This window comes from Mirounga leonina, unplaced genomic scaffold (genome assembly GCF_011800145.1).
Source record: "Mirounga leonina isolate KUSES-001 unplaced genomic scaffold, KU_Mleo_1.0 Mir_173, whole genome shotgun sequence".
NCBI classification, from domain to species: Eukaryota; Metazoa; Chordata; class Mammalia; order Carnivora; family Phocidae; genus Mirounga; species Mirounga leonina.
In genome coordinates this window covers 74,062,756-74,087,020 of record NW_023270447.1, presented here as the reverse complement: position 1 = coordinate 74,087,020, position 24,265 = coordinate 74,062,756, and the positions used below count along the sequence as shown (strand labels likewise).

The window sequence follows — 24,265 nt, the reverse complement described above, 5'->3', positions numbered from 1 at the left end:
TCTGCGCCAGAGACAACGCAGAGAACATTCACAGACCCAGGCTCTGTGGCCCAAGGTCCCTGAGGCCCCTTGGTTCTCACACACCATGACTGTCTTCCCAGGGATCGCAGACTCCCTGTGAGCCGTCACAAGACCCATCACAGCCTCAGCGCTGCAGAGAGGGGCAGGGAAGCTGCTGCCTGCCGCTGAGCTGGGAGCGGCCAGCAGCCCACCCGGCTGGGCCCCTTCACATGAGGCGCCCGCCCCCCCCAGCCCGGTTCCTGCCTCCACATCACACACACACAAGCACGGGCACGCGCACGCACACCGACGCGCACGCACGCACACACCTCTACCCGGCTCCAGCCCGGGACCTCACCCAGCACTCGGGCGATGAGGCAGAAGAGCAGGGTGCTGATGACAAAGGTCCAGTTCCAGTGGTGGGAGCCGGCCACGGTGGAGACGCCAAGGAAGATGAAAATGAGGGTCTCACTGACGCTGCTCCACATCTTCAGGAAATACTTGATGGTCGTGTGGGACTTGTGGGAGATGTTGGCCTCCACGTAGGGGCGCATCACCACTCCCGAGGCGATGAGTCTAGGGTCATGAAAGAGCAGAGGTCGGGGTTCAGGGGAGCTACACCTTCCCAGAGCCCCTCCACTGCCATGGAGGCAGACAGGGGCCCATGTCCTGAGCTCCCTGACAGGTCAGAACCCGTTGCAGGACACAACTCGTCCAGCTCTGTCCTCTCACTCAACCCTTCAGGCGTGGGCATGTTTTTGCATTTTTCAGATGAGGAATCTGGGAGGTAGAGAGACAGATGCCTGTCCGCTGTCACCCTGCCAGTGAGCGGCAGAGCTAAGATGCAAACTAAGGTCTGCCCGACTCTAAAGCCCATGCCTCCCCCCCACGGCCATGTTGCCTCCGTCTAACAGGAGTCAGTCACACACGTCCATGGCCTTGGTTTATTCCCCTGGGGCACGGTGTCTCTAACACATGGAGGTCCCCATAGGGAGCTCTCTTCCAAGCAGCTGCCCCAGCCCTCCCTGCCTGGCGTCCATACCTGGGCTCTGCTCCTGCTGGCCCGGCATCCTCAAGGTTACCCCGAATCCCTCAATCTGGCCTGGCCTCTGCACTTCCAATATCTTCCCCTACTGGGCAAAACTTTGCACCTCACTGCCTCTCCACATTCCCTGGATTTCAAGACCCAGCTGAGGCCTCAGGACCTTCAGGACTCCTCATGGCAATGGAGGCCCCAGGCCTTCTTCCTGAGGCTGTGGAAGGGCACAGTGAATGCGAAAGCCTGTGGCCAGCTACAGTCAAGGAACTCCCTTTGAGGCAAAGGGAAGAAGTAGCAGGGCTGAGGCTTTCTAGGACTTTAAACTCAGTGCTTCCAGGGGCAGTCCCAGGAACTGGAGCCTGGTGCAGGAGTCTTATCCCAGGGCTGGAGGCTGGGCCCTGGGGAACCCCCTCATGACCCCGCAAGCACAGGGAATCCAGGTTGGTGGCCTACCCCATGCTGCACCCAGACTCACGCCATGATGCCCGACAGGTGGAAGAGCTCAGCCGACAGGTAGGCCATGTAGCTGTAGAGGAAGACGAACAGCGGCTCGATGACGCGGATGTGGGCCGTGAATCGGGAGGTGAAGGCTGCAATGACCCCGTAGACCACGCCTACAAACACCCCGCCCAGGGACACCACAAAGAAGCTCAGGAAGCCGAGGACGATGTCCACAATGCCCACTCGGTCATAGTTGGCAAACTCCTCAAAGAGATGATACAGGACCTGGGGGGGGAGGGTGTAGGCTGGTTGGCAGGAGGGCAGAGCCCTGGACCCCCCCCCCCCCCCGCCGTCTAGCTCCCTGGGGTCCACCTAGAGTGATCGCATGCCCTCCACTGAGGCCACATGGCCACAAGAGGAGGCCACCTGATAGCAGAAAAACCCTAGTGCCAAGCAGGTGGTCAAACCCACTGGCCCAGGGGCCGGAGGGCCTTGCTTCAGGCCTGCAGCGTGCTGTGCTGATTAAGAGCGCACACTCCGAAGCCAAACCAGCTGGGCTGGAACTGTGACTCTGCTGTTCCCCAGCTGTACACTCGGGGCAAATTACTCCAGCTCCCCGTGCTTCACTTCCCCTCACCCTAAAGTGGGATAACAGTACCAACCGTATAGGGCTACTGCGAGAATTAAAACTAGTTCATAAAGGCAAAGTGCCCAGAACCATGCTCATCACAGTGCCAGCTACCACTCGCGCCAGTAAGTGGCCTCTCTCACGGTTCGGCCTTGGGCAGACTGTGTCCCTGTCTGGATCTCAGTCTCTCCTTCAGCGCAAAGCAGAGAAAGTTCAGACAACGAACTAGAACAGGACTTCTTAGCCTCTGGAAGTTTCTGAAAATATACACAGCCAGGCCATACCCTGCTTGGATTCTCGGGGGGTGGGGCCCAGAAATCTCTGTTCAACAAGCTCTCCAGGTGGTTACCGTGAACAGCCAAGTTCAGATGCTACGGAATGAGGGGCTTTCTAAGGCTCCCCCGCTGCCCCTCGACTGGGAAATACAGTGTCACCGTAGTGCTAGCAACAGACGTTGAAGTGGCACATCACATACCATAAAGCCCTTGGACAGTGGCCATCCTGCTCAACACATAACAGCCTCATGGGGTCGGCGAGCCAAGGATGCCTGTTCCTCCCCTAAACTGAAGCTGAGTGGCGGAGCGACTTGACAAAGGGCCCCCAGGCCCCAGCAACAACCAGGCCCAGAACTTGTTCCCTACAGCAGGGGGCAGGCCCTCCTGGACGGGGGCAGCTTTGAGGTTCTGCCTGCACTTAGGTGCCGGCTCCCTGGCTACTGGGCCTACTCCTAGGCAGCTTGCCAGGAAACCGGCTGGGGACTTCCCAGGCCTGGGGTGCTGAGGGAGAGGGAAGAGGACCTGAGAACTGCTGAGAAGGAACTCTCCAAAGCCCCCAGGACCTAAAGACAAGGAGGCGTGGGTAGGAGAAGTGACCTGAGACCATGCAGCTCAGGGGCTGCCTTCAGCTTTAATGTCAGGAAACAGGGCACTCACCCTCATGCCCAGAGCTCTAGAAAGGGCCTGACGTGGGCCAAGCAAGAAGGGGAGAGACCAAGCACTGGCCCGTCCCCAGTGTTGCCTGGGCCATCGCCGTCTGAGAGACGGGGCAGGGATCCAGCAGTGGACAACAGGTGCGTTCTCAGCCCTAGGCTACGTACACTCACTCCTGGCCTGAGGAGATTCATGGGTCCCCAGGGTCTACCCCCTGGACCAATGGGGCAGGTAGAGAGGGCAAGGTCGTCCTTTCCCACCTGGTTGTACTGTCAATGGGAGTAGAGAGGCAGCGCGGCATAGTGGTAAGTGTGGGGGCTCTGGACTCCCACCGTGTAGGTGTGAAGCCCAGCTACATCACTTACCATCACTTACCAGCTAAAATGACCCTGGACCAGTTCCCTAACCTGTATCAGTAGCTCATTTCCTCACTTGGAAAAACGGGATAATTACAGTGCCAACCTCATGGAGTTTCTGTGCGCATTAGATAAGGCAATAGTCAGACTGGAAGTGCTCAGACAGGAAGTGAGCACAGGCAATTCCTACTGGTACTGCCACCGCCTGGGGAGACTTGGCCATAGGCCCAAGTTGGCCAGACTGAGGTACCACTTGACATAACCACAGCCCCACTGCTCCCCAGGAGAGCCAACCTAAACCCCAAGACCCAGATCCAACTGGGGAGGGCTTGGTCTGTGGTACCCACTGGTGTGACCCCTGTAAGAACCCTGGGAGGATGACGGGCCGGGTACCGCAATCCTTGTTACAGATGGAGAAACTGAGGCAAGAGCTGGTGCTAGAAGGCCCAGCACCAAGGCCTGCTTGCTTAGATCAGGCTGCTGCTCTCCCGGCCCCACAAGTACCCAACGAAGGCAGCAAGGGAGGAAGAGGAAGAGGAGAGGAAGCTGAGGCTGCCTGCGGCAAGCCGACCACCACTACTTTGTCTCTTTGAGGTGCGGCTTCCGGAGGGACTGGGGGTGGGTGAAGAGGGGGTGCGTATGTGAGCGTGCACACGTGCCCTTGTGTTTTCCTACTCTCCGAGGGGTCCAGCAAGGAGGAGAATGGGGGTGTTTTCACAACATGACTGAGTGTGCACATACACGTACCCGTTTCCTGAGGAAACTGGCTGGGGGGAGGGCATGTGTCAGCACAGGCAGCGTGGCCGCGTGCGGACTGCGCTGGGGGCGTCTGTCCTTACTGGCCCCTGGGAGGACAGCACCACCCACTCGGCCACTTTGCTATCAAAGCGGAGGCCCAGAGAGGTACAGTCACTTGCCTAAGATCACATAATAAGCGAGTGGCCAACCTCGGGCCAATCCATTTTATCACTTTCTAGAGGGTGTTTTTTTTGTTTTTTTTATAGTAAATTTTATTTTTTATTTATTTTTTTTAAGATTTTTTTTTTTTTTTTGAGAGAGAGAGTGAGAGAGAGAGCACAAGAGCAGGGAGCGGGAGAGGGAGAAGCAGACTCCCTGCTGAGCAGGTAGCCCAATGCAAGACTCGATCCTGGGACTCCAGGATCATGACCTGAGCCGAAGGCAGTCGCTTAACCAACTGAGCCACCCAGGCACCCTTTTATTTTTTTAAAAGTAGGCTCCATGCCCAACGTGGGGCTGGAACTCGTGACCCTGAGATCGAGAGTCACATGCTCTACCGAGCCAGCCAGGCGCCCTTCCTGGAGGTTTTGAGGGCAGGGTCCTTTTCCACCACGGCTGCCTCTGAACTCTGCACAAACCCAACTGTAACTTAGGGTGCAGCCAACAGGACAGCTGCACTGGCCCTCCCAGGCTCAACAGCCTATAAAGGGTAAAATGAAGTCTAAAGATGATACATAATTTAACCAAGTTCATCTCACAGTCCAAGTCAGGGACAGAGAGGGTATGGCCTGGAAAGGCCAGGAGCTCAGGCCCTGACGTCTGACAGATCTGGCTTCTAACCTTGGTCCTATCACAGGTTAGCAAGTCGTCTGACTTTGGTGGGCCTGCTGCCTCCTCGGTAAAGGAGAATAAAAAGCACTTCCTAAGGGCATCACAAGGATTACATGAGATAATGCACGTCGAGTGCTCAGCACGATGCCTGGCACACAGCCAGCAGGAAGGGACATCTGCTGTTTTGCTACTGTGATTAGCGGGTGGAGGTGGGATTCACTCTGGACCTGGATTCGGGTCTGGGCCCCTCACCACAGTGACGGCGTCATTGAGCAGGGACTCCCCGAAGACAAGGATATGCAGCAGCTCGTTGATGTGGATCTCCTCGAAGACGGCCAGCACGGCCACGGGGTCCACGGCGGAGATGATGCTGCCGAAGAGCAGGTTGTCCAGGAGGCCGATGTTGTTGATCTGCTCGCCGCCCACCAGGCACACGGCGTACATGAGGCCGCCCAGGAAGAAGGCATTCCACAGCGTGCCCACCACGGCGAAGATCAGAATGGTGCCCAGGTTCTCCGTGAACTGCCGCAGCGGCAGGAAGTAGCCCGCGTCCAGGATGATGGGCGGCAGCAGGAAGAGGAAGAAGACGTCTGACTGCAGGAAGGGGGGCTTCTCGCCCACGCCCTTGATCAGGCCCCCCACCAGCAACCCCACCACGATCAGCAGGCAGCTCTCTGGGACGATGCTCGAGATAGTGGGGATCACATGGAAACCTGCGGAGGGTGAGAGAACAGGAGGCCATGGGCTTGTGGCGAGCCGGGACGCGAGGCTGGGGACGGGGCTGGAGATAAGAGCAGCTGGTGACAGGGTTCGGCCTCAAAGGGCCGCTCTGGTAACTCTCTGAGCCTTGACTTCCTTGCCCGGGACATGGAAGTGGTAATACCAGCTTCCCACGGTTTGCTGTATACAGTAAGCGACAATGTTTTTGAAGTGTTTTTCTCAAAGGATATACAGATGTTATCCCTGTCTCTGTCAGAGTGGTAGAAAGAAGCAGCTCTGTATGCCTCCAGAAGGCAGAAATGATCCACTAATTACCGAGGCTTCAGGTATCCAAGGGCATTACCTACACCTCCATTCCTAGACTCGGGCACTTTCCTGCCGAGCCCACAGAGCTGCTCAAGAAGCCAAAGAGCGATTAATGAAATTTGCAGATGAGACAAAACCTATCTGCCATCTGTTTCTAGCCTAATCTCCTCCACTTTAGAGATGGAGCAACCGAGGCTCAGAAAGGGGAAAGGACTTGCCCAAGGGCACACAGCAAATTAGCAGCAGGACCAGGACAGAACCCAGGTCTGAACCCCCAGCTCCCATCAAACTCCTAAGTTCTGTAAGTCGACCCCTGCTCTCCCTCCTCATCAAGGCACAAACATGCCCCTCTGCCTGAGACCTGCCAACCCTCTCCCTGAGCCAGCAGCACTGGCCCACCCTAGGGCCCCAAACCCAGAGCTAGGAAGTAGCAAAAAGTCCCCTCTGAGAGGTACTCTCTCAGTGCCAGGTTTGGCCCCAAGCTCCCTAAGGGGTTCTGGTTTGTTTTGGGGTGGGGAGTTAGGTAGACAAGACCCCAGCACGTATCTGCATGCTGGGTACCAAAAACCCCAGGGTCAGCTTGGTTAAGAAAGTATGATACTTTGTTCAAGGTGAAAGCTCTTGCTTTCCTCCTCCCCTCCCTAGCCTACATGCTCTGTGCAGGCAGATTCCGTTTATATAATCAGATCCCCAGGGCTAGGGACATAAGAGGTATGCAGTAAGTATCTACTGATTTGAAAATGCACAGGGCTAGGCCATTACTCACATAATTCCTGATAACCCACCTGGCCAGGCTTTGGCTCTTATTAGCCCTGAGATCCTTGGGAAGGAGAAGAAACATCATTCCCCATGGCCAAAGCCCCTCCCACTCTCGAGCACTAATCTGGGTAGTGCCAGCAGAACTACAAGTCAAGACTCACACTCGAAACACTAGCTAGGCCCAGAACACTGGCACCAAGCTCCCAGGAGATACTCAAAACATGCTGGAAAAAAACACGTCTCCATCCTAGGCCAGGAGAGAACCCCAGAGCTGCTACGTGCATTCTCCTGGCTTCAAAATGGACCTGACCAAACTCACCTCTTGCTGAAAAATTCCCCAGTTTTGTAGTGTCTACCAGTAAGTCCCAGTGTTCGGTTGGCTGGTGCACTGGAAGGGACATCTCCCCCTAAAGGAGCCACATCCTCTTTTGCCTGCAGGTCTTTGCCTGGTCTAGTCTGTCTCCCCAGAACACTATTCCTGTACCTTTATCCCTACTGTGTGTGGCTGACACCAGAGGCTTCTACCTGCTTCCTGCCCCAGGAAGCATTCCCTGACCACCCGTCTGCTCATGGTAGGGCAGGAGGCCTTCTCTGGTGCCTCTCCTTCTCGAACCTTCAATCCACAGTCACTGTCCCAATTCCTCTCTCTCCCTGGCACCCAGCAAGGTCAGACAACCCAGGCAGGAGCAGCGAAGACAGGACAATAGTACCATACCCAGAGACGTGCACTGCCCTGGAGGGGAGATAGGATGGCGAGGGGGTCGAGGGGAGCAGAACCCTGGCAGCCACCAGGAAGCCGCTTCTCAAGGCCAGGAGTCCAGCTGACCTCCACACCCTAGCCTGGAATTGAGCACCTGTGCTGGAAGTGAGCACCAAGAGGAAAAGGCACAGTCTGAAGAGACAGCCCAGGGCAAGTAGTGGACAGCCTCTGCCTCCGCCTAGCACATTACACTTTAAAAATGCCTCCCCATCCCTCTCTGCCATCAAAGCTTGCCTGGCCCCCGAAAGTACCCCACTGTGCACTGCAGACCCAGAGATGAGGACCACACGGAGGGATGGGGTAAGGGGACAAGTGAAACAAGCCAAGAGTGGGAACATGAAGAACGCTCATTATTCCTGAAGGTGCACCGCAAGCCAGGCACTGTGCTGGGAACCTAGCACAGAGCATCTCTAGTCCTCGCAATCGCCCTGTGGGGTTCACATTGTCCCCACTTTGCAGAAGAGAAAGCTGGGGCTTGGCAAGACTCAGTGGCTTCCCCAGAGTCTAAGGGAGAAGTTCTACTCTAGCTTAGAATATCTGTAGTAGAGAGAGCTACTCAATCTTTTACTCAAACATGGGTATTTTCTCTGAGCCGGGCTGGTGTTGTGCACTGGGGACACGGAGGTGACTCAGAGTCAGAACCTCCATGACAAACTCATGGGAACAGCTTTTCCCAGTCTCAGGACCTTCGGGCCACCAGGCCTCCCTCACTAGGTTAAGAGACGGCTGGCATTCCTGTTTGACAGAGGTAAAACCTGGAGCTCAGAGGAGGCACGACAGGCCCAGGCCACCAAGGACTGTTAGGTCCTGGGCCTCCTGACCTGGGTGCAGTGCACTTTCGTCCACAGAAGCTGGCTCCCACAGTACCTGGGGCTGGAGCCATGTTCCCAGAGCCAGTCCCCCCGGGTCTTCCTGTGTCGGTCCTGCCTCTTGGCGAGCAGGCCCTGACGGGCAAGGGCAGGGGAGGGAGGGGCCTGGGCTTAAGAGGAAGGTCTGGGATCCACTCTTGGCTCCTTACCTCGGGTAGGCAGCACATTACTGAAAAGCAAGCTTCCGGGGGGTGGGGAAGGGCACAGCGGTGTAGGCAGGGGGCGGCTGCGGGCCTGTTCTGGCTTGTCCCCCTTCCAAGGCCCTGACTCCACCAGCTGTTCCCACCCTGCAGCCCTGAAGAGTCTCCTTAAAATGCAGGAAGTTTGCTGACACCAGGTGTGGTGAAAGGGGCACGGTTGGGGCCCCCAGTCCCCCGACAAAAGCCCACCATTAAGGTGAGATCCCAAGATGCCAAGAAATAAGGCAAAACTCCCAGGGCCCAAACTGTGGCACCATGATGTCCCCACCAGGATGGCATCTGGGGTGGGGCAGAGGCAGTTAGAGTCAAATCCAGAGCCAGGAGAGCTCGGACAGACTCGAGATCATCCAAACCCTCTGCTCCTCGGTCAGGGAAACTGAGACTCACAGACAACCAGTGACCTGCCAATGTCACATGACCATTCCACCATGAGAATGCAGGAAGCTCCAGGTGCGGGGAGTTCTCAAACCACACGGCCTCCTGGGGGGCATCCAGTCCTCCCAGGGCAGGGACGCGAGAAGGTGTGGAGTTCCTTGTGTCCGAGTCGCCAGGCGAACCTGCCCACACAGTCCCCGCCAAGGGAGGGCAGAGGTGGCTCCGTGTCCAGTGCTGGCAACTGCAGGGGACGGAGGGACACACACACTCACCCACTCTCTCGCCCTCTTACACGCTCACCAGCTCCCTCGTACACACTCACCCCCACACATTCTCTCTCACACACTCCCCACTCTCACGTGTGCTCTCGCACTTACACACTCCCTTGTACACATACTCAGCCTCACTCTAGCTCATATACACATTCCTCACACTCACAGACTCTTAAACACTCCCTCGCTCTTATACTCACCCACTCTCTTACACGCTCACTCCCTCTTACACTCATCCACACTCTAGCTCTTATAACACACTCTTACACTCATTCGCACCCTTTCTCACACACGCTCACACTCTCTCTCTCTCTCACACACACACACACACACACACACGGAGGTACACTGAACAGACACTTGAGCCAACCTCAAACTGGCGAGGGGTTCCCGGTGCCTCTGCAGCTTCGCTGCGCTCCACCGTGAGAAAGCTTATTTCCACCCCCTGGGACGGTCCCCATCTGCTGAGACTGGGGCAACGGAGCAAGCAGCAGGCAAAGCTGTTCCACGTCACCCTTGGTTGCCAGGGTGACCAGACACCCCAGATCCCACTTCCTGTGTCTCTCCCCAGGGCGGGGCAGTCAGAGGGGAGTGCCGGGGCAGGGGCCTCCTTGGCGCACCCGTGCTGGTCACCAGAGACCCCGGGGTGTGCGAGGAGGGGCTCTGTCGCCCTAGTTCCAGGCCTGAGGACTGCTCTGGGGCTGCAACTCGGCCAGGTCCCAAGGGATTCCTGGTTGCACACGATTCCACTTATCTAACTCCCTCTTCAACTGCCCCAGCAACCAGTCTCAACGAGTCCTGAAAGGTAATACCTCCCAACGAAAACCTGGCACTCCACAGTTTACAGCGGGGCGCTCGGATACTTTTTATCTCATTCGCACCTCATCACAGTTCTGGGGTCACGATGACCATCCCCTCATTTCATAGATGAGGAAACTGAGGGACAGAAAGGTTAAGCAACCTGCTCAAAGTCAAGTAGCTGATCACGGACTCAAACCCAGGCAGTCTGGCTCCAGAGTTTGTGTTCTTAGCCACTCATCACATCATCTCTGCTTTTATCCTTATTTTGTTTCTAAGGGGAGCGTCAGTGCCCAGGCCCAAAGAGGCTCTGAGAGGGCCAGAGATGGTATTCTTTCCATGAGCTCTCCTCCAGGGAAGTCTCACCACTGCTCCCCTTCCACTCCACTGGCTAGTAAGAACCTTGGGAAATCCCTCCTATCTTTTAGGTCTGCCACCTCCAGAAAGCCCTCCCAAGTTAACTCAGCCAGAAGTGCTCAGTCTTACTGGCTAAATTTCTAAGGCAGGAGGTGGGAATGATCAGAATGCTCAGCCCCTGTCTGCCTGATCTGTATACAGCTCCGGTCTCCGCTGGGGCTGGAGGCTCCTTTGGGGTAGGAGGAGCTCCGATTCTTTCCACCATCAACGTCAGCTATGAGGACCAAGGAAAAAGGACACACTCAGAACACACTCAGCCAGTGTCCCAGCAGGTTGATAAACAGACCAGCAGAGACAAAGACATGCGAGCCAGGCCTCCCTGGGTTCTAATCAGGGTTCATAGCTGGGCAGCCTTGGGCATTTCTGTTTTATCTTCTACTCTCAGTTTCCCCATCTGTGTAAAAGCCTATTCCAGATGGTGTCTGGAGTACAAGAGGAAGTAATCGGGGCAAAGCATGCCAAACATCGCTGGTGCTCAATGTTAGCAAAAAGTGGTGACTGCTATTATTAGTATAATTTTCTTCAAAACCGAAGTATAACATGAATCACTCTACATTACCAAGACCTGTTGGGGTAAACTTGTCCATCACTGGGCGTTAAGCTCCCTACGGGTGGAATAGAGTCATCTGGGTCTCCAGCTTCCAGCATAATAGTAGGCATTAACTATTTGTGAACTGAGATAAAGCTGCCCTTTAGATGACAAGTGTAGGAAAGAGGAAGGAGGTGAGGATGGCTAAATTTCAAGAGTAGGTGATGTTCCCAGGGCAGGGACCATTTGGACTGGGCTTTGAGGGATCAAGAGAAGTTTGCCAGAGAGCGAGCGAGAGAAAGAGAGAGAAGCAGGAGAGTCATTCTAGGGTCTCTATCCTCTAAACAGCCCAGGACAAGTATCCTGCACATAGCAAATAGATGTTAAGGGTAATGAATAAATAAAAAACAAGGAAAAAAGGAAAGAGAAATAAGAAGGCAGGCTGTCTTCACCAAGCCTTTGCCAATATCCAAATATGAATGCTATTGTGTAGAGCAAGGGGGATGCCACATGATACATGTTCCATGTGTCTTTGAATCTTGGTCCTTCCTCTGTAACTGGGGTGATGCCACCACCCCCAGGGGAGCTGTGTAAGTGTCACGGAAGAGCTCCTGGCCTCCGGGAGCCACCCGATGAATGACAATTTTTAAACCTGTAAACTGATAGTGCCCACTCAGTGATATTGTATTTGATCACAACTCACTTGAAGATACAGTCTCCAGCACAGAGAAGAAAAGCACTTACTAGACACTCCCAAGTGTCTGATACAAGGTCCTGCACTGGGGGTTCTATGGAGCTCCTCTCGTTTCCTCTCTTGTACCCAGACCCTCATTTGAAAGATGAAGAGACTGAGGAGCAGAGAGGTGAAGTGACTTGCCCAAGGCTGCCTAGCTGGCAAGTGGCAGAGGCAAAATTAGAACCCAGGTCTCCAGATTGCCAGCTTTTTGTGCCATGCTGCGTCGATGGAAACAAAGCCTGTCGGGATCAAGGGGAAGAGCATTCCAGTTCGCAATATGCCTCCGTTGTGGATGCAGCCATAAATAAGTCTGTTCCAAGTACCTGGGCAGGACTCGTCCCCCAGGCCGGGGGAGTCAGGCTCTCCGTGCCTCCCCCTCTCGTCTTCCACATGGCACCTCTATTTCTTGCTTGTTTCGCTCCAGGGAGACAGGGTTCCACCTCCCCCGAACATCGAGTGTGGGTAGGAAATGAGCTAAAAAAGCTCTCTGAGAACACAAACGGCATGTATTAGGCTGCCTGAGGTGTGGAGAAAAGAAGACTGGACCAGGAGGCCGACACCTGGATTCGAGGCCTAGCTCGGTCCTCTAGTAACCACGATGCTCTGGGCAAATCATCGCCCCACAGACCGGCCTCAGTTTCCTCGTGTGTAGACAAGTGAGAATCAAGGGGTTGGACACAGAAGCAACACGTACTTTGCGAAGCAGCAGACTGACATGAGAGATGACTGATGAAGAAGAGGGAAGGACAGAAATGCCACCTAGGCTGGGGGGGACCTGGTGGCCGAGGAGACTTGAAAGCAATAGGCAGAGTGACACAGCGACAGCCGGGCCCTCGCAGAGACCTCGCAGGAGAGGTGTTCCAGAGCAGGTGCTATGATCAGGTTTCCAGGGTCAGGGAGCTGGCCGAGCTCAGGGTTAACCCTCAGCACTAAACCTACCATCCCCAATCCCTGAACTCCACTTGCCAGAAATCCTCAAACCCCAACCCTAATTCTGTGCACACAGAGGGAAACTATTTTTCACCTTGAACTTCCACCCACCTTTCAAAACCTAATTTCCCTAATGGTGGCGGTGTCACCTCCTCTGAGAAGCCTTTCCCGAACTCCCCAAGCTGAGTCAGGTGCTCCTCCTAACCGTGCAGCCAGGAGCTCTGTAGGTAGGTGTTCTAGTCTGCTTGGCATCCCAGCACACGGCCCTGGGGCCCACAGGGTGATGCTCAGGAAAACCAGGTTCAGGGAATGGTGGAAGCTTCCTAAAGGACGTGGGGTTAAAGCTGGGCCTCGTGGGCAGGAGACCAGAGGGGGAAGAGTGTGAACAAATGAGCAGAGAGTGGATCTCAGTAGTCCTCTGAGGACCCTGAAACCTCCAGCCAGCATGGGAATGAGACTGTCCAGGGAGGGAGACATTGGTTCACAGATGGAGCAGGCAGGCCACGCAAGGAACTGAGTCAGGGGATCCAGCTGGCGCCGCAGGCCTCGGAGGGTCCCCTGACCTGCAGGTCTGGCCCCCAATGCCCCTGACCCGGCCTTGAGCCAGGCTCTACTCCAACCCTGCCTTTCGCTCCCACTGGCCTTTCTCCTGGGTCTCAAGGACGCACTTCAGCAGCCCCGACCCCAATTCACCCCACTGGGGTGGCACTTCTTGGTACCCAGCCCAGCCTCCCAATCACCTAAGCGCCCCACAAACATTTTTGGATGAACTTCACTCCAGCAGATTCTCCCCACCCCCCCACAGGAAAGGCATGGGATTGAGAGTCCCTGTGTCTCGAGGTGGAGGATGAGTCACAAGAGAAGGGGGGTGGAGGGACAGGGACCAGGGACTTGCAGTAAACAGTCCGTGTGTGTTGACTAGATACAGAGCTCCAGGAGGCAACAATAGGGCCTGGCAAGCCAGAGGTTTCCAGGCAGCCAGTGAGGATGGCAGCTCAGGGGGGTGGGGCAGGACCTCAGGCTCCAAAGACTTGTGGCTGGTTTGGGTCCCTGGCAGGGACATGCTATACATACTGGTTTCTTTTGATTTTTTTTTTCAAAATGGAAATACAGTACTTTGATGACTGTAAACAGAACGCATGGTCATTTAAAACTTTTTCCCAACAGGATCTAAGTACATAAGGAGGAGGAGGATCTCCCAGTGATTCTCCTCCTTTCCCTTCACCTGCTATACAAGACACCCTCCCACCCTCAAATCCACACCATGAACAGGTCGGTATACAAAATTCCCAAACACTTTACTGAAGCATCTCATTTAATTTTCTCAACAACCCTAATGCAGGAGGTATTATTATTATCCCCCATTTTAAGATAAGTAAAGAGAACATCAGACAGATGACCGCTTACGTGCCCCAAGGTCCCAGAGCAGTGGCTCAGACCCAAGATTACCTCCTCTCCCACTGCCTCCCCAGCCCCTTTGGAGTGATCACACCCTACCCATGGCCTTGCCCATGCCATAGGATACTGAACAGTCCCTCCATGGGGGGACTATCCATCAGGATGAAGGCTGGTTTCTCATACTGAGATCCTCCATGAAGAGCCCCAGGCAGGCCCTGCCCTTGTGGCTGGCAGTGAAACCGAGGGCCTCTGCTTCCACTTCTTCTGTTCCTTCACCTGACCCCATAGGGCCATCGGCATCAGAGAAACCTAAATCACACCCCTTGCAAAGGAGGCCCGTCTCGGCTCCCCGAATTTCAACCATGCAGTGTGGAGAAGTGAAAGCATGGAACGCTTGAGCTGGAATAAAACCTGGACTTAAGCCACCCCCCCTTCCTCTCCAGGTGCCCAGTGGGTGGCTCCCCAGATGTGAGGCTTCCTCTCCCCCGCCCATCCCCATCCCCGGCCCTCCTCCTTCCAAGACTGTTCTCAGGACCTGCAGGAGCCCCTAGCACACCTGCCCACAGGGGAAGAAACAAGATGCTCTGTAAGAGAGGTTCCATTTCCAGAAACCTTAGACCTTGGGAAAGCTGGATTTCTCTTTTCTTTTCCTTTAGTGGGGGTGGGGTAGCGTTTGCAAAAATGCAAATTTAGGAGAAAACTGAAATTGAGTATACCAAATACCTGTTGTCCTTCGTGTCCTTTCCAGGTGAATGTCACTCAGCTTAGAAGCTTAACAATGAATTAGATCCATTATATATAACTTGAACTTGCTCACAAAATCATCAAAGCAACACAAAGAGAAATTCTACCATTTCCAGGACAACAGCCCTGTAGAAAGCAAGGCCCAGCATCCCATTTTCAGCTGCTCCAGGGGAGGGGCGGGGGGGGATGCTCTGAAGGGAGAACAAGACAAGACTTCAGAGGTGCTGGCTGGGTGGGAGAGAGAGGACAGTACCCAGGGAAGCATGGGGGGGTGCCTTCTGCCCCTCCCAGCTCAGTCACTGCTTCACAGGATCTGTGGGCAGTGATAAAGAAGAGTTGTCAGCTCCCCCTCAACTTGGGCTTTTCGGTGACCTCTCAGAAGGGCCAGAAAGACATCGACGAGAGAACATGACTCTCAGGGGACTGAGCGTGGCGTAGGGCCTGAGACATGAGGAGGCTGCACGGAGGGGTGGGCACGGGTGACCCACAGGCCGGTGTGTCTAGGTGCGCATGGGGTGGACTCGCAGTGGCAAGGGTACAGGAGCTGAACTCTCATTTCCCTACCACCAGACATGCTCCTCCTATAGTGGTCCCCGTTGCCCCAGTATCATTCAGTTGCTCACGTCCCAAACCCTGGAATCATCGTGACTCCTTTCTCTTATACCCCACCTCCAACCCAGTGGCAAACCCCTCTCTGGCTCTACAGCCTCCTTGCTTTTCCTTGAACAGAACAATTCCACCCCAGGGCCTTTGCATTTACTCTTCCTTCTGCCTGAAACACTCTGCACCACATAGTTGAACAACAGATTCCCTCCGTCTTTGAGGTCCCTGCTCAAATGCCTCCTCCTCAGGGAGGTCTTCCCCAGGCCCCCTCTATCCACTCACCCTGGTTTATCTTTCTCTACAGCACTCCCCACTACCTGAAGTCTGTGCATGCTGGGTCCCCCGTCCTCCTCCACGAGGGCAGACTGTCACGACTGCTGTTGTACCCCCAGCACCTAGAGTTGTACCCATCACACAGCAGGCTCACTATCAGAATTTGCTCATCTGATCATCTTCTGCCTTGATGACCTAGCAAGGTTGTTGTGAGGACCATGTAGGACCACAGATAGGAGAGCACTGAGCAAACCAGAGGCTTTGTTTGGTGGGTTACTGGAGAGGCACTCCAGTCCCTCCAGCAACTTTCCCTAAATGGCCCCCGGGGCAGAAACTCGTCACCCTTGAGTCTGGAATCCTGCAGCCCTCCATTAAGAGACCGCTCACAGGGTGCCTGGGTGGCTCAGTTGGTTAAGCGACTGCCTTCGGCTCAGGTCATGATCCTGGAGTCCCTGGATCGAGTCCCGCATTGGGCTCCCTGCTCGGCGGGGAGCCTGCTTCTCCCTCTCCCACTCCCCCCTGCTTGTGCTCCCTCTCTCGCTGTGTCTTTCTCTGTCAAATAAATAAATAAAATCTTTAAAAAAAAAAAAAAAGAGAGAGACCCCTCACACTGTGTGGTTGGCGGGTTGTCTCCCCCTCCAGACGGCTCTCAAGGGCAGGGACCCTGTCCTAGTCCTCTCTGACGCTCCGGCACTTAGCACAGAGCCTGGCATGTGGCAAAGACCAAGACTTCTTTGTTGAGCCCGCATGACTCTGCAAGGGCAGAATTCCAGTCTGATTTAACCTCGTCTCCAGCGTGTGGCAGTAGGGCTCGTGTGCACTCAATGCTAGCTGAGCTGGCCTGAGCCTGAAGGCGGAGCTGGGGTTAGAAGTGCCCTGGGAGGGCCTTCTGGGCAAAGCAGCAGCATGTGGAAAGGTAGGCGGTGTGGGGAATAAGTATGGTGTAGGTAGCGGGTTTCTACTGAGCACAGGTGACAGTGAAGGCTGGAAAGGAAGTGATGACCTTTCCACTGAGGAAGAGCCTCAGTGACATAGCTGGGAAAGGTGGGCACAAAGCAGCCATTTCTCTGGGCAGCAGACAACAAATGAAGAGACAGAAGTTCAGAGAGGTCCAGACACTCTCCCAAGATCACATGGGTAGCAGCAGAGCCAGGTCACAAACCTGGGACTGCGGACTCCCAATCCAGTGCTCAGGCAGTGTCACTGAAAGGCTCTGGTCTGGGACGATGTGAAAGTCCTGTCTGCAAGCGCCTCGGGAAAGAAATAATGGGAGATGGTGCTGGCCACCCTGGCCTAGCACCCTGGAGTGGGGAGAGCAGTCCAGCCGCAGTTATTAAGTCTAGGCTCTGGGGGCAGCTTGCACTGCCTCCTGCAGATTCCGACAGGATGGGCAAGCCCACCCCCGGTCCACCTCCACATGCCTCAGGAGACCAGAAAGCTACATTTGGGGAGAAGAAGAGCCCGAGCCAAGCCCAGGCTGGGGATTCGAAGACCTGGGTTCCAATCTAGACCCTGCTACCAACTTACTAGGTGCTTTGAACGAGCCCATGCCTTTCTCTGGCCTTCCCCATCCTCAGAGGCATGTTGAGAGCCTTTCTAGCTCTGACATCTGACCGATGAGCTCTGCTACTGGACAAAGCACTTCACACTCACCATCTCTGTCCACGCCAACAAGCGCAGTATCTGGGCCCAGGACAGTCTTCATGAGGAGTAGGATAGCCAGAAGCACGGGCTGGTGTAAAGAGCCCTGGTCTACCAACACAGGAGCTGGCTTCTGTCCCAGCTCTAAACCTGAACTTCTCTGTGATCTCTGGCAAATCACAGTACTGCCCTGAGCCTCTCACCTCCTTCCCCTCCAGCATGGCGATAAGCAAGGTTCATGGCGCTAGGTGGCCGTGACAAAGAGAAAGACAGGTCTTGGACGGAGGGGTGGGATGCAAGGGGCCTCCCTGTTCCCAGAAAGCAGAGCATGTCTGGTCTCCAGGGCTCGGCCTCCTCTGCGGCCCAGCGTGGCTGCCGCCTGACTTGGGTTCCACAAGAGCACAAGAGAAATATCATGCCACCAGAGGGGCTGGGCCCTCCACCGGAGCCAGGTTCTAGTGAGAGGAGGACCCAGCAGTCAAGTGACAGCTAGAGCTCTGGAGGACTGAGGCAGAGCAACTGGACCTGGGCCAGGGGAGGCAGTCCCACGTGCAGGCGGGAAGATCATCAGTGACATAGCTGGGAAAGGTGACATCTGGAAAAACAAGCAGAGGTACAGTTGCCTCAGGGATCTGTCCAAGGTTTCAACCCAAACTCAGCCAGCAGGGAGCCCCGTGGTTAAGAGAAAGCATGATCCTGAGAACCAGCGGCCTGGTCTCCCGGCCCTGCCACCTACAAGCCGAGTCTCTCCTTGGCAGGTGCTCGGAGTCTCAGGTGAATCTGTTTCTTCATCTGAAAAGCAGGCTCATAGTCATTTCTACCACAAGGGCTGTTCTGAGGATCCAATGAGATTATGTATCTGGAGCAAAGAACTGCCAAAGAACACTCTCAGCAAAGGGCAACGGTCTCATCTCTGTTCCCCGGGTCCCCAGGCCCACAGACCTGCTTGCACCAGGGCGCAGCCAGTCGGGAGATGGGGCCACCCTCTGAGGCAGCCCCTCCGAAACAGGGCTTGCTACCCTGTGCCTGTCATCATTGGTTTCAGGCTGAGCCTGGCTGGCAGAAGCCTACAGAGGTGCTGAAGGAGGCTGAGGGGAAGGGTCGAGGAGGCAGAAGGGAGGCAGGAGGGGAGGCAGAGGGGGAGGTCGGGGTGAGGCTGAGCAGAGGCTGGGGGGAGGTTGGGTCGAGGCAGAGGGGAGACAGCGAGGTCGGGGGGAGGCTGAGGAGAGGCAGAGGCAGGCTGAGAGGAGGCAGAAGCCCTCTGGATCCCCACTGAACCTGTTTCTTGTCCCCTTTAAAATCTGTAAAACTGCCTTCCAGGCTACCTGAGTACAGGTCACAGGAGCTGTGGATGTAGCTGGGCTGTGCAGTTTCAGGTTCCCCGAAACCTCAGCGGCGGGTCCCAGAGGCAGGCTGGCAGGGTGGGAGGCCAGAGCTTCCCCTAAGCAGGTGCCCAAGGCATCCATCTCCTGGGGATGCCCCGAAAGGCTCCCACACACTTTGAAAACAGCCCAGCTGGCTGAGCATCATGAGGAGGGAAACACAAGAGGGCACACTTGGAGGGCCTCTCCCTGTCTCCTCTCCCTGCCCACTGGGAGAGTTTGTCACCTCCGGCCTCTAAGAGCCAGGAGATGTACTGAGTGGATGGGAGAGCTGAGCATGCTCAGAGGCTGCCCCTTAGAGGACACTGCAGAGAAAGGATGAGGACACGGCTGGCTGCAGGCCTTGGTCCTGGTGCCAGGAGGGCCCAGGGCGACAGGAACAGCAAAGGGAGGTCAGGCCTCTCCTGGGGTTCAACAAGAACCTCAGTAAGAAGCCATAGGAGGTCTGAGGAGACAGGGCCTTCCGAGACCATTCCAGTCCAACCCCTCCATTCCACAGATGCAAAGAATAAAGCTCAGAGAGGGCAGGACCTCAGCCAAGGTCACATAGCAAGGTGTTGGCAGAGTTGGGATGCACACCGAGGCCTCATACTCCAAAGCCAGTCCTCATGTAGAACACAGTGCACCCCTCATTACTCCCACCTTTTTTTTTTTTTTTTTTTACAACTACCTTTTACCGAGTGCTTCGCTGTGATGTGCTGTACACCTCACTGCATGAGTCCCCTAAAGGTTCTCTGACCTCGGTACCATTCTGTAGCTGAGGAAACCGAGGCAGGGAGTGGTGAAGAGACTGAACCAAGGCCCTACAGTTGGGGCTTTCCGACTCCAGAGCCACAGCCCAGCATGCTTCCTCCAGCTCTGAGCCCTGGCTTTCTAGCCTGCTGGGCTAGGAACAGGAAACCAGGTTCACTTCAGGCTGTCACTTGCTTGCCATGTGACCTTGGGAGCGAGACACCCACCCTCTCTAAACTCCTGGGTCCCTCTGAGATCCCCAGCAGGACCAATATGCCCCGGCTCTGTGTGTGATCTGCCAGGGGAGACCAGGAGCTGGCTGGTGCCCCAGGGAAGAGTAACAGAGCTCCCCTGGAGGCACCTCCCAGGCCTGGGTGAGGCCTGCGAGGCCCCTGCGTAACACCTGCACGCACTGCCGTGGGGGACGCAGTGTGGCCACGAGCTGAGTGCCAGCATGAGAAGGGAGAACTGTCACCAAGCCCTGTGTTTACTCATTTGGCCTCAGCAATGCCGTAAGGTAGGCACTATTCCCATTTTCCAGAGGAGAAACTGAGGCTTGGAGTTTAAAGAACTTGCCCCCGTGGCACTCAGGCAGGAAGCAACACAGCTGATACTTGATTCCAGGACGGCCTGACCCCAAAGGCTGAGGGCTGCTCTCGCGCCAGGCTGCTCAATAGGAAATGACCTGTCAGACTGCTTCCTGCTGCCACTCTCATCCGTAGGGCAGAGGTTCTGGAGTCTAGCCCACATGGGGCCATGCAGGGAGGGCCTGGCTGGAGGCCGGGAGCCCATCGGTCATGAGCCGAGCACACAGGGGCGAGGTCCCAGGCAGGCGGAGAGGCTGCCGGCCTGCCTACCTGCCGGCCACCGGTGTGCCCCACGGAAGTCACTGTCCCGTGCCCAGGAAGAAGCGAAGCAAGCCTTCCACCTGAGCAGGGCCCACTGTATGACCGTGTACACGGCATGGGGCGGGGCGGGGGGGGGAGGGGGGATGCTTGTGGCAGCAGGAACCAGGAAGCAGCACTGCACGGCGGGACAGGAAGGGCCCAGAACTCCGGCTGGAGCCCTGTTTCTGAGCAGCTCAGTCATGAGATGAGCGCAGCATCTTCCTGAGATGGGGATGTGGATGATCATGCACTCACTGAGGGCTCCTTCACCTTCAAACCGTCCGGTGAGGGAGGCACTATCACACATCACCGACGAGGAACCTGCAGCTCAGAGGGGCTAGGCCACCTGCCCAAGGCTACCTTGCTGGTAGGGGGCAGGGTGAAGAGGGATTCAGGCCCAGGAAGGGACTCCAGAGCTGCCGGAGGCTTGTCCTCGGGGCATTTCTCAACCACGTTCCTCATCTGAGCCACAGGAAAAATAAGCTGGATGACTATTTTCTCAGCTCTCCAAAGGATGGCCCTAACTAGACTGTCTCAGAACATTCAAAGGAGCAGACTGGGGGCCCCACTATGGTACTAACGATGGTTATTATCCATGGAATGGAAAGAATACTGGCCCTGGGTGCCAATCCCCATGTGCCTGCACTCTGGGCCTGGGTTTGCTCAGCCATGCGGTGACAGGGCCAGATAACCTCACATGGCTCTTTCACTCTGGTTTCCTAGGATTCAAGGTTGCTCGGTTCCAGCACTTTCTCACCCGACCTCGGGTTCCTCATTTATAAAATGAGCAGAGGACACCTCGACTCGCCTCACAGGATCAGGTGAGGCCCACCCAAGATGCTGAAGGCAGAGAGCACAAAACAGGGCCACACAAGGCAAGAGCTCCAGCATGAGGGGGCGGTGCCTCCTGGTCTTTGCTCGGGAGTTCTGTGATGTTAGCATTCACTGCCCCTAGAACACGTGTCACTCCACAGCTTCGCCCTGAAAGGGGATCCGAGGGCTCCCACCCCACCCCGGACCAACAGGGCACTCCCAGTGGCCCTGCCCAGCAACCTGATATCACCGTCACAGTGCTTTTATAATGAACTGTGACTCCAAAAGAGGCGGGAGCCAGAGCCCAAGGAGCCACTTCTGCCTCGGTGCGCCTGGTACTGAGCGCGCTGGCCAAATATAGGGGGGAGGGGAGCCCACCTGGGCCAGTTCCATGCAAATCACATCGTGCCAATTCTTCCTGGGGAGGAGCAGGGTGAATGAGGCACAGACACCAGCCCAGACTGGTCAGGGTTTTGCTTCCGGATTCCAGACCTCAGTCTAGGCCATCAGCTCACAGGCCTGGGGGAATCCTCTCTATCCTCTTATAAAAGCTGGAGGGGCTGGGCGTGAAGGCTCAGGAGATCCGAACAGAGCTAGAAGAAGCCTCAGAGACTACACAACTCCAGGCTGTTATTTGCAGGAAGGGGCAGGGAGCAGGGGTGCTGGTTTGGCTCCTTAGGGGAGGAAGTGAGCTCTGTGGGGCCAGGGAATGGACAGAGGTCCGAGTTTGGGGGCACAGTTAGGATGGAGAAGGTGCTGTAGCCTAGACTGGGGCAGCATCTCCTTCCCCACCCAAGCGCCCGCGCCTCTGCCCCACCTTCCTGCTTCCCCACCCTCCTGGACCAGAGGATGGCGGGCACCCCCTCTGCTGGGAAGGGGGGGAGCTCAGAAGCTGCGGGGCCGATGTCCCCCTTGGCTTGGTTCTGGCTCCATCACTCACTGGCTCTGCAGCCTTCCCTGGACCATGGTTTCCTCCCAGGTAAGACGGCAGGCTGGGCTCACTTCTCAGAGGCCTCTAGCTCTGAAAGCCCGTGATTTTACATACTAAGCAGCACACATGCGTCACTTTCCACCTTGCACTTTCCACTTTGTACTCTGCTATATGTTATCTCCTACCCTAACATTAATCTTTCCTATATGTTATCGCATTTAGATTTAGACTTCATGGCATCCGTATGAGGCAGGTGTGGGTTCTCCTGCATTAAAGATAAGAAAACCAAAGCTCAGGGCACAGAAGCCCAAGAACACACCCAAACAGGGCACAAGAGAGCCAGGACTTGCACCCAGGGTTCCAGAAGCCAAACCCAGGGTTCCACACGGAGGAAAGCTTGAAAGCGGCCCTGCCAGGCCAGAGTGGAAGGCCCCGACAGACTGGTTCGGGAGCTCATCCCAGTCCGTCCCTGTTGAAGCTGCTCCTTCAATGCAGATAAGGGGACTCTTAAAAAGTCAGACTTAATAAAAAAGAAAGTTGTAAAAGAATAAGAACAGCATAATTACTACTATGAAACTATTTTTATTAAAAAGAACTTCAGGGGCACCTGGGTGGTACAGTCAGTTAAGTGTCTGACTCTTGGTTTCAGCTCAGGTCATGATCTCAGGTGGTAAGATCGAGCCCCACATCGGGTTCTGCACTCAGCACGGAGTCTGCTTAAGTTTCTCTCTCCCTCTGCATCCCGCCCCCCACCATGCACACTTTTTCTCTCCCTCTCTATCTCTAAAAATAAATGAATAGGGCGCCTGGGTGGCTCAGTTGGTTAAGCGACTGCCTTTGGCTCAGGTCATGATCCTGGAGTCCCTGGATAGAGTCCCGCATCGGGCTCCCTGCTCGGCAGGGAGTTTGCTTCTCCCTCTGACCCTCCCCCCTCTCATGTGCTTGCTCTCTCTCATTCTCTCTCTCTCAAATAAATAAATAAAATCTTTAAAAAAAAATTAAAAAATTAAAAAAATAAAAATAAATGAATTAAAAAAAAAGAGAGAGAACTTCACACACCAGCAAAGTCCAGACAAACACACTGAACTGTGAAGTGATCAGCTCTAAGGAGCAGGTGAGTGAAAGGGACAGGTCTGGCATTTTTTCTTTACACACTTAGGTAGTGTTTGAATTTTTGTTTTCTTTTTATGAACAACAACAAAAATCCGGGAGAAAAGTTTTTTGAGCACGTGCTCTAAGTCTAAACACAGTATTAAACACTTTACCGTAATAGATTATTTCATTTAATTTTCACAAAACCCTATAGAGTATAAAGAATGTTCAGAGCAGCTTTTTTCATTAACTGTCAAAAATGCGAGCCAACCCGGATGCCCAGGAGCAGGCGAGGGAGCCGCTTTGGCTTCTTCAAACCAGGCAGTGCTGCACAGAGACAGAAGGGACAAGCTCTCATGCATGTGACAACAAAGAGCAACCTCCTGGATAGGCAGAGCGAAAGACGCCAGACCCAAGAGAGTACCTGTTGTCTGACTCCAGTTGCATCAAGGTCAAGAACAGGTAAAACCAACTGATACCGACAGGACTCAGAATAGTGGTTACCTCAGAGGAATGTGGGGGTACAGACCGGGAAGGGCAGGAGGGGACTTTGGGGGGTGGGTACATAGATATCCTCTATCTTGACTGGCTTGTTAACATGGTCGCAAACATTTGTAAATAGCCACTGAGCCAATCACTTTAAGATGAGGGCACTCTTCTCTATGTATTTATGCACGTTATCCCTCAATTAAATAGAGGGGAGGAAAGGTTTAAAAAAACATGCAAGGGGGGCGCCTGGGTGGCTCAGTTGGTTAAGCGACTGCCTTCGGCTCAGGTCATGATCCTGGAGTCCCGGGATCGAGTCCCGCATCGGGCTCCCTGCTCGGCGGGGAGTCTGCTTCTCCCTCTGACCCTCCCCTCTCTCATGCTCTCTGTCTCATTCTCTCTCTCAAATAAATAAATAAAATCTTTAAAAAAAAAAAAAAAAAACATGCAAGGGAGAGTTATGTACAGACGAATGCTGTTCACAGGTCAGGTACTCAGCCTAAGGTCGGAAAGCTGGCAGGTGGTGCAGCTGGGGTTCAAAGCCAGGTCAGCTGGACTCTGATGACCTTAAGCCACCAGGCTCTGCTGACCCTGTACCGACTGTACCAAAGGGGCCTCCAGGGGCCTCGGCGCTCTCCCCTGCGGGCGCT

At 55.1% G+C, this 24,265-nt stretch overlaps 1 protein-coding gene across 1 annotated transcript in view; it reads right to left on the bottom strand.

Annotated features, from left to right (window-relative positions):
* SLC9A1 (solute carrier family 9 member A1) overlaps positions 1-24,265 on the bottom strand; it is a 50,225-nt gene that overhangs the window by 7,901 nt on the left and 18,059 nt on the right. Inside the window, exons 2-4 of the mRNA XM_035019385.1 lie at positions 5,215-5,675; positions 1,515-1,765; positions 359-576 (exon numbers count right to left, since the gene is read on the bottom strand). Of these exons, the coding sequence (XP_034875276.1) occupies positions 359-576; positions 1,515-1,765; positions 5,215-5,675 (930 nt within the window). The remainder of the gene's footprint in view (positions 1-358; positions 577-1,514; positions 1,766-5,214; positions 5,676-24,265) is intronic.